This window comes from Tauraco erythrolophus, chromosome Z (assembly GCF_009769465.1).
Source record: "Tauraco erythrolophus isolate bTauEry1 chromosome Z, bTauEry1.pri, whole genome shotgun sequence".
NCBI classification, from domain to species: domain Eukaryota; kingdom Metazoa; phylum Chordata; class Aves; order Musophagiformes; family Musophagidae; genus Tauraco; species Tauraco erythrolophus.
The window spans coordinates 51,186,672-51,196,036 of record NC_141496.1 but is presented as its reverse complement, the minus strand read 5'-3'; the positions used below and the strand labels follow the sequence as shown (position 1 = coordinate 51,196,036).

Sequence of the window (9,365 nt, the reverse complement as noted above, 5' to 3'; positions counted from 1 at the left end):
GGATTGACACCCTGTTGGTGTTGTACCGACTGGGCCGGCGGGAGCAGAAGGGAGAAGAAAAAGGGTTTTTCCTTTCAGTCTCTACCTGGATGCGTTCAACACGAACGGCTCCCAGGAGACGCCGCTGTCGCGACTCCGACTCTTTCTTTCCACGGAGAACGCGCGGGCCGAGGGCGGCAGCGGGGCGGCGCCGGGAGGCGGGGCCGGAGCGGAGGGACGCGGCGCCAGCTCTGCCATCCGCTCGTCGGGGCTGCCGGGCTGCTCCCGCGGGCGGCCCTTCAGGTGCGCAGGCGGCGGCAGCGATTGGTCAGGTCTGGGTGCAGCATGGCGGCCAACGCGGCCACCAACCCGTCTCAGCTGCTGCCGCTCGGTATTCAGCGCCGCCGCGACGCTCCCGCGCGGCGGCGGCGGCCGGGCGGGGAGCGGGGGGTGATCCCGGCGGGCGGGGAGGGCGGGAGAGGCCGTCCGCGGGCACCCCGGGGTGGCGCGAGCGGCGCCGGCGCTTGGCGGGAAGCTTCGGCGGGGGCGGGGAGGCGGGCGGGCACCGCGCCTCGCCTCGCCTCGCGCTGCCCGGGCCTCCCGGGCCGGTCACCGGCGCGGCTCCGGCCCGCGGCGGGGCGCGGGGGCGGCCCGGCGGGGGCTGCGGGCCGTGGTTGGGGCGCGGAGCAGAGGCGGCTGGGGACGGGTGTGGCCGAGGCGTTCTCCTGGAGGGGACGTGTTCCTGCGGCGCGCCGGGATGTTGCCTCTGAAACTCGCCTGTGCGCTCGCGGCACTGCAGTGTGACAATAAACTTCTTTAAAATATGCTTTTCGTGTCTTTTTTTTTCCCTCCTTATTTTTGCCGGTTTTACCAGTCCTAGCCCGTGGCAATTACTTTTTTACCATCACAATGCCAGGGATTTTGTTCTATAAAGTAATGTCTTGTACCTTTCAATTTACTGTTTTCCTTTACAGAACTTGTGGACAAATGCATAGGGTCACGCATTCATATTGTGATGAAGAGCGATAAAGAAATCGTTGGAACGCTTCTAGGATTTGATGACTTTGTCAGTATCCTTTGATGAAAATGTTTAGAGCTGTCTGTGCTTTGGCTCAATTCATTTATTGCTTTCGATAGGTTTGAGTTCACTGGACAGAACTTTTTTTTTTTATGGGTTAATTCTGTTACTCTTATTTTTATTTTATAGGTGAAATCACAGTTCGGTTTAAAATGAAAGTGTCTTTAAATATTTAAAAATATTTTTATTTTGGAATTCCGGACCTTATTTTCCTTGAGATTGGATTTTCAGATATGGTGTTAGAAGATGTTACGGAATTGTAAGTATTATTTCTGCCTCTTCCTGCTATTTAATTTTTAGGTTCCTGAGGCGAAACGTTGTGTAAGATCCGTAAGCAAAGTGGGTTTGTATTTTCTGAATACTTGCCAGGTGAATAGTTCACACTTTAGACTTAATCTGTGGAGGGCGATCTGTTGCAGACAGCCTCGTCATAGAGTAGCAGTTGCATGATCTGTACTTGTAATCAGACTCCCAGTTTGTAGCCTTAATTTTGCATGGGTTGCGTATCGAACTTTCAAGTAGTTTGTTTGCCCTTACGTTTCCCTCAAGGTCTAGGCAAAGATGTAAAAATTTGGCAGACTTAAGGAGGAGTATTACTTCGTCCTGCCGTGTTGTTATTTGAAACCTATTTTGAGTATTGGTGGTGTTCAGGAAATTGCCAAGATTTAGAGGGTGAATCGATATCTCTGTGTATTGAGGAGATCAGTTTAGTACAATAGATCTTTTTAGTTTCCAGGTAACTTTCTTCACCCAGGTGGTCAGTTTATCAAGGTTACACTGCAGTGTGGCTAATTGATTTGTTAGTTCCCACAAATGTCATCTTAATACAGAGATTTGTGTCAGTTCTATAATCATTGTCCCTGGTTATGTGTCCTCACTTACGTTTTCTAATGCTGCTTCAGTGAGATTACACCTGAGGGCAGAAGAATCACAAAGCTGGACCAGATTTTGCTAAATGGAAATAATATAACAATGGTAAGTCATCGCTGTTAAAAGGCTGCACGTGTTTATTTTCTGTACCTATAAATCAATCTGTAACTGAGTTCGACCACTTCAAGCTGAGCTTTCCAGCCAGTTCTATTACATGAGCTACTTTTAAGTAGCTTCTGGGGCATGTGTGCGTGAGAGTTACGCTGGAAAAATGATTTTACTGCTTTACTTGGTACGCCTTTTTAAAAAACAAAAACAAACAATCAAAAAAACCCCCCAAAATGTTAAAAGGGCATGGCCCCAATTTTATTTTGGTAAATGCTCTTCTGGTCTTCAGGTTTTCAAGGGGATCACTGGCTTTGTTTCCCACTCTGTAGGCCGCTTCATACAGTGGCTTTTAACTCATGAGTGTTTGCCTGCATAAGTAAGTAGGGTGGGATACACCTACGTTTCATCCATTATCATGTGTTTGCAGCAGTCTGGATGCTTACAAGCTCTTTGAGTCATTTGGTGATTATGGTACCACGTGATGCCCAGAGAGCTGTACTTCTACATGCTCTGGGAAAAAAAAAAATCTGGAGCTCTGTTGGATTATACCAAACGAGAAGCAGTATCATTTTTAGTTTATCATGTGCTGATGTATGTAGATCAGTACTGAAACAGTAATTAAATATTACGATCACGCATCTCCAAGCTGAATTCTGTGACTTCCTAAATACCACAAAAGCAGACTCACAGTAGTGTTTTTGCTCGTCTGTATAAGTGGCTACAAAATCTGGACTTCTATATAAGGGCATTCCTAATTCTGTGCAAAGAGAAGAAGACGACTGACTTGAGTCTAAGTTGGCTCCATGTGAATGAGAAATCATCTCCATTTTGCTGTAGGTACAAGATAGCTTGTACCTCCTCACTGTGTGTCTGAGCAGGTGCCATCATGACTTGTCATTTCAAAGCCTTTTTCTGCTTTGGTGATTGTTCGGCATCCTTAAAGGACGGTGCATGTTCTGACTTCTCGTATGGAGTAAAAATTACTACCAGCCAGTTAAGCTGGTGGTATACTGCTCTTGAAGCAGAAGCCGGTGATTCTTAAGAGTGCAAATTTTCAGCAAGACATCGACATGTTTCTGTATTAGATCATGTGTCTTTTGGGGACACATCTTGCCATGTCAGGAAGGCTCTGCTTTAGACTTTCTTACTTGAGTCCCAAAAGCAGTGAAGCTCTTTCTCTTGAGAAGTGCTCAGCTGATTATGAAGAATCTATCAGTAAAAAGAATGGTTATCCTCTTGTTTCTTCCCCTTATTCATGTTTTTCCGTTTGTATTTCTTTTTATATTGTTCAATTCTGTACTTTCTTCACAGGAAATTGCTGTGCTGACTTATTCCCTGCTGCCTGTAAAAGGTTTCAGGCTCTTTATTAGTTTTTGAGCTCTGCTTAGCAATAGAAGTTGGAAAGAGGAAACCAACTTCCCAGTATAGTGACAGTCTGGGGAAGAATCAGCAACTGGAGGAATGTTTCATGAAAGGAAGCGTGTTCTTTGTCCTTTTAAAAATGAGCTGTAGTGTTTCTAGACAGAATCATCTTGAAGTGAATAACAACAACTAAATCCAAAATATGTGTTATCTAGCAGCTCCTTTGTATTTTGTTAAACATTCGTTGCGTTTTGGAGATTCTTTTGGCATGTGCTTCTCTGGCAGGAACTGCCTTCCTCTGTTGGGAGACGAAGATAATATTGAATCTGAAAACCACTTTTGTGGTCTACTGTGAAGTCTCCGTCCACTGAGATGCTGTAAAGCAAGAACTGTCGCGTATAGGTTTGTAGAATTCAAATCTATGCTACTAACACAAAATTATCTTATTCTTTTATAGCTGGTTCCTGGAGGAGAAGGACCTGAAGTATAAATTGATACAGTTGTCATCTATGAAGACATGTTATATATAAAAATATAATCTAAATAGAACTTTTGGGGTATGGGTGGGTTTTGATGTGGGTGGTTTGTTTATTTTACTTTTTTGGTTTTGCTTTTTTTTGTATACACACTCTTGCAGTTGGCATTTGATAAAAGACCAGGATTTCCTCTTCAGGAAAGTTGCGTTGCTAATGATAATGCTGACTTTGTAGGTTGGAATAATTACTTTTTTGTAAAGATGCACTAATCTGTTCTGAATAAAAGGCTTTCTTTCTGTTAGTTACTGTGTTCTTTTATCTAAGTGCACAAGTTATAGATAGTTTTATAACTGGCTAGTGGAGTGTAAGAATAATATTTATACTTCAGTTGCTGTCAGTCTTCAGTTTCTCTACATCTGTTGCATTTGTTTATGGCCTACATCTATACAAAACATGAGTGGTGAGCCGATGTTGCTGTATCAACAATGTTGCAACAAACAGCAATGATGCTGTTTGGAGTACAGGCAGATTCTGAGCTGGATCATTTGTTTGTACACGGCTTTAGGCTGTGTCGCCGCAGACCACGTGTTGGAGCGCTGCAGAATGAAAATCTGACAGATGTGAAAGCTCTGCAAAGTGGATGCATCTGTTTGATGCTGAGCAGCCTTTTGTTCTGCTGGCCTTTAAGCTCAGCTCTCTTGAACTTATTTTGCTTGGTAGAGAGACTTTCTTACAGTAAAGACACTGTAAAGGTATTTGGCAAGTGAGGACAGACAGACCAGACCTAGTTCATGTTCAGGGAGTTAAAAAAAAAAACAAAAAAACAAACCAACACAAAAACCAACCACCCAAAACAGAAGAAAACGCTGGTGTTAAAACTTCTCGTTCATGTCAGCATGTCAGCAATGCCTCCTCTCTCACCACAAAGTGGTGCTGTGTTTACTTCCTTAAGCTGGGAGCTGCCTATGCCGGCTTGCCTGGTTCGGAATTGTCATTTTAGAGTAAGCCTTCTTTCAGCTGCGTCTGTTCTCCTGTGATACAAAAACTTAACAGATACTGGGAGCAACTACTACTTTAGGAGAATTTCTATAAAGTAAGGAATTGCTGGTTTTGTTTTGTCGTGATGGACAAAAAATAACTGGTTCTAAATAACGTCCTCTGCAGCTTACCCTTCCATAATCCACTATGCAACTGATTGCTATGTGTAAATGTCTTTGGAGAGGAATCACAGATGCCTGCTGTTACTGTAGACAAGCAGGGGGAGAGTATGGGCTCATAGGGATAGGACATGCTTTGCCTTCCTGTCGCAAGGAGAGTGAAAAAGAATTGAAGAAGGGGGCTCAGGAGCAAGAGACTGCAACAAAGTTGCTGCACTGGATTCTTTTGCCTTGCTTTTTCTGCCTTCTGCTGGCTGCGTCATAGCTTGAAATGCAGTGAGAACTTCTTGCTTTAGCTTATTAAAAGGGAAAGAGACTCCCTCCCCTCTCTCAAGGAGCATGCTACTTTTGACTCGCTTGTTCTGGATGTGTGATCTGCAGTTGTAATGTTCAGATTGTGTGGTGACAATCTGTACCATTGACTCCCTGAATGGTTTTTCATTTCTGTTCCCATTTCCTTCTCCAGCTTTTTTCAATACATTGATTAAAACAAAAAAAAAAAAAAAAAAAAAATCTTGTATTTGTAACTTGCATTTGATTGGAACATCATGTTGGTTTTGGCCCCAAACACTTTTTCCTAGAAATACTTTGAGTCTTTTCATCAGAATACTTCAACGATTTCTAGCCAGTGTAGTACTATTATGTTGGGGTTTTTCTGAGTAAAATTCTATACCTGTTCCAGTGTGCGCTCTTAATTTCTACTTCACTCAGTATTCTGAAAACAGTCTTAAACTGCAGAGGTGTTTCATTCCTGGGAGAGAAAAAGGAGCAGATCTTGACTCAAAAGCAACTTTTCAAAGGCAAAGGTAAACTTTTGTTTTGGGATTTTTATTCTGACAGCACAATCGTTTTGTTCTCTCAGGATTTTGTTATCTCTTGGGAAAAACAAACACTTGGTTTTCCCTCACTTCCTCCTCTGGTTGTGTTTTTTTCACTCCCTCCATTAAAAGTGCTAAGACTGTTATCTTTTAGGAAGATGTTTTAATTCATGACTCAGAGATCTGCAGACATCACTCTGAATACAGTTTCTGTGCATCGAAATGCTGTTTGTCCTTTATAATACGAAACGAAAGGTTTATAACTTTGAGCTGGGAATTCAGAGTATTCCAGATGGGTCTGGTTTGCTTTGCATTCAGTGTTCCTGTAGGCTGTTGCTTTGGAAGTGCATGTAATACACTTCTCAATTGAATTAAGCGAGTGGTGGTGATTCTTATTTTTCCACTCCTAAAAATCTAGTGCTTGATCTACTGTGCTGTCCTGTAGAAGTCGTGGACTGTGGGTGAATGCTACTCAGAATGCTACTCAGAGTGCCACTACAAGTAGATCATTTAAAATAACTTTAGACTTTAAAAATATGCAAAAGTTAATGAGGTGTAAAGATTAGAGCAGGGTAGTTACTAGGTTAAAGTAACTTCCTGCTTATGACATGCTCAGTGATGGTTCCTTTCAGTTTTTTGTTTTTGTTTTTTGTTTTGTTTTCCCTCTTTAAGATGACACTGTTTGCAGTGTCTTCAGTTTTACTACATGGCTGGCTCTTATATGGAGACGGTTCCTTTCTGCCTAGCATTTCAGTTTACTTGCAGATGTAGTTAACATAGCTGTGTGAAGTGAATATATATATACGTGTGTGAGTGTGTATGACAGTAATAAGACCTAAAGTGCCCTCCCCACATCCTTAGTTTTGGTGACCTGTCTTTCAGTATTATCAAGACTTTAAACTGACCCAAGTATTGCTCTTGCAAATGTTTCCGTACTTGTCAAACTATTCTGATTAAATAAAAAAAGAAATCAAAACACTGTTTTGTTGCTTGCCCTGTAACTGGTCAAGGTTTCCCTGTCCAGTATCTATTCCTTTTTTCAGGATTCACTATATTTTTTTACCATATGAAATAGAAAGATATTTCTGGCTTACTGTTGGCTTTTAATAGATGTTTTATCCTTAGGGAATTGCCCAGCAATTAATTAATAAATTTTTGGAATTCGATTGATGGATATTTCACATGCTTATGTTCAAATATTGATGCTAACAAGCCTTCATACACTTCATGTTCATACCTTTATGGATGCTTCAGGATAGGCGGTAGTTTATTTTTTTTATAATGCTTAATCTTTTTCTCTCTGGCAACAACTAGCAAGTCTGCCTGGATTGTGTGGTACTTGCAGCTTTTGCCTAATGCCAGACTTTAAAAGGGGCAAAATCTGTAACAAGTACACAGTTACAATGGTGATTTTTAAGTATTTTAAACTAGGTTACCTAACAGTCTCAGGAAGAACATGTGTGACAGAGTGAGAGTCTGTGGTGCACCATTACTAACATTTGCTAAAAACAGTTTTGAAGAATGAAGTACGTGCTTTATGAAAGATACTTGAGAACAATTTCTGATGCTGCTAAAGCTTATTGAAAAGTTTTCACTGATTTCAGTGGTTATGCAGGTTTGATTTTTCTCTAATGCATTAAATCTGAAAAGAACAGAAACCTACATTTGAAGGAAGATTTTGTATGAAGGATAATCAAACTAGTAGCCTGCTTTAAGAATTATTTTAAAATATTTGGAGCTTTAGTTAAAAGGCAATATTTACTGAAGACAATGAGTCTATCCCAAACACTGAAACACCTCAGTTTTAGGTACACTATCAGAACTTTTGTAAAATTTTCAAATCCTAACAGTCTGTCAATTTATGCTTACTAAGTCTGAGACATTACATGATGCCCTATGGAAAGGTAAATATTACTAATAATTGATACTTGGTTTGTAGACTATGCCTTTTCTATGCTCTAAAGTCACATATAAATAACTTTATGGTATCCTTACCTTTTTATTTATGAAAGTTCTGTTCATCAAACCATATAAGTACATACCTAAAATCCACTAAATTCAGCGTTAAACTTCCTGAATTGCTTTAAAATGTTGTGTTGCTGTAAATTAATTTGGCTGATAAACCTAAGTGGATTTTCATCCTCACAAATGATTTTATGACTGTGTAACCTTGTGAACTGTGCTGAGAATGACTATCTTGTATGTGACATCAAAAATTTTCATTTTGGGTGTCCTACACACCTCTGCTGATGGTAATGCCCTGGTTTGCTGATGGCAACTGGTGACAGACAATGCGTATTGGTTTCAAGGCACTGTGGAACAGAAAAGCTAGAACGTTTGCCAATGTTCTTACCGCTGATGCAGACCAATTCCTGACCAGGAAGACCCAGCAAATGAGGCCCTCTGTAGACAGATAGGAGCAGCCTCACATTCACAAGCCCTGGGTGACCTCAGCCGCCCTGTTACCTGTTGGAGGGACAACACAGCAGGGCATAGGCAATCCAGGAGGTTCCTGGAATGCATGGATGATAACTTCCTTCTCCAAGTGATAGAGGAGCCAACAAGGAGAGGTGCTTTGCTGGACCTTGTTCTCACCAACAAGGAGGGGCTGGTGGGCAATGGGAAGTTCAAGGACAGCCTTGGCTGTAGTGACCATGAAACTGTGGAATTCAAGAACCTTAGGGCACACAGCAAGCTCACTACCCTGGATTTCAGGAGAACAGACTTCGGCCTCTTCAGGGATCTGCTTGGTAGAGTACTATGGGATAAGATCCTGGAGGGAAGAGGGGTCCAAGAAAGCTGGTTAATATTCAAGGATCACCTCCTCCAAGCTCAGAAGCAGTGCATCCCAGCAAAGAGGAAGTCAGGCAGAAACACCAGGAGGCCTGCATGGATGAACAAGGTGCTCCTGGACAAACTCAAACACAAAAAGGGAGCCTAGAGAGAGTGGAAGCAAGGACAGTTAGCCTGGGAGGAATACAGAGAAATTATCCGAGCAACCAGAGATCAGGTTAGGAAAGCCCTGATGGAAGTAAATCTGGCTAGGGACATCAAGGGCAACAAGAAAAACTTCTGTAGATACATCAGTGATAAAAGAAGGACTAGGGAAAATGTGGGCCCTGTCTGGAAGGAAATGGGAGACCTGGGTCCCCGCAATATGGAGAAGGCTGAGGTACTCAATGACTTCTTTGCCTCAGCCTTCACTGTCAAGAGCTCCAGTTGCACAGCTTCACCGAGGGCAAAGGCAGGAACTGGGAGAGTGTGGGAGAGTGAAGAACCGCCCACTGTAGGAGAAGATCAGGTTCGAGACCATCTAAGGAACGTGAAGGTGCACAAGACCATGGGACCCGATGAGGTGCATCCCTGGGTCCTGAGGGAACTGGCGGATGAAGTTGCTAAGCCACTATCCATCATACTGGAGAAGAAATGGCAGTTCTGTGAAGTTCCCACCAACTGGAAAGGGGGAAACATAGCCTCCATTTTCAAAAAGAGAAAAAAGCAAGACCTGGGGAACTAC

General features: G+C 42.5%; 1 protein-coding gene across 1 annotated transcript; it reads left to right on the top strand.

Annotated features, from left to right (window-relative positions):
* Positions 1–324: 324 nt before the first annotated feature.
* LOC104374025 (U6 snRNA-associated Sm-like protein LSm5) lies at positions 325–3,887 on the top strand. The gene is made up of 5 exons (XM_086629625.1): positions 325–370; positions 954–1,049; positions 1,289–1,316; positions 1,960–2,032; positions 3,855–3,887. Exons 1-5 carry the CDS (start codon positions 325–327, stop codon positions 3,885–3,887), a joined length of 276 nt encoding a protein of 91 aa, XP_086485751.1.
* The last annotated feature ends 5,478 nt before the right edge of the window (positions 3,888–9,365 follow it).

Bases quoted from the DNA above. Each gene is read 5' to 3' on its own strand.
- LOC104374025 (XM_086629625.1), top strand. From the start codon at position 325: ATGGCGGCCAACGCGGCCACCAACCCGTCTCAGCTGCTGCCGCTCG. The intron at 371-953 runs GTATTCAGCGCC...TTTCCTTTACAG, and splicing joins GTCTCAGCTGCTGCCGCTCG to AACTTGTGGACAAATGCATA. The intron at 1,050-1,288 runs GTATCCTTTGAT...TTGGATTTTCAG, and splicing joins AGGATTTGATGACTTTGTCA to ATATGGTGTTAGAAGATGTT.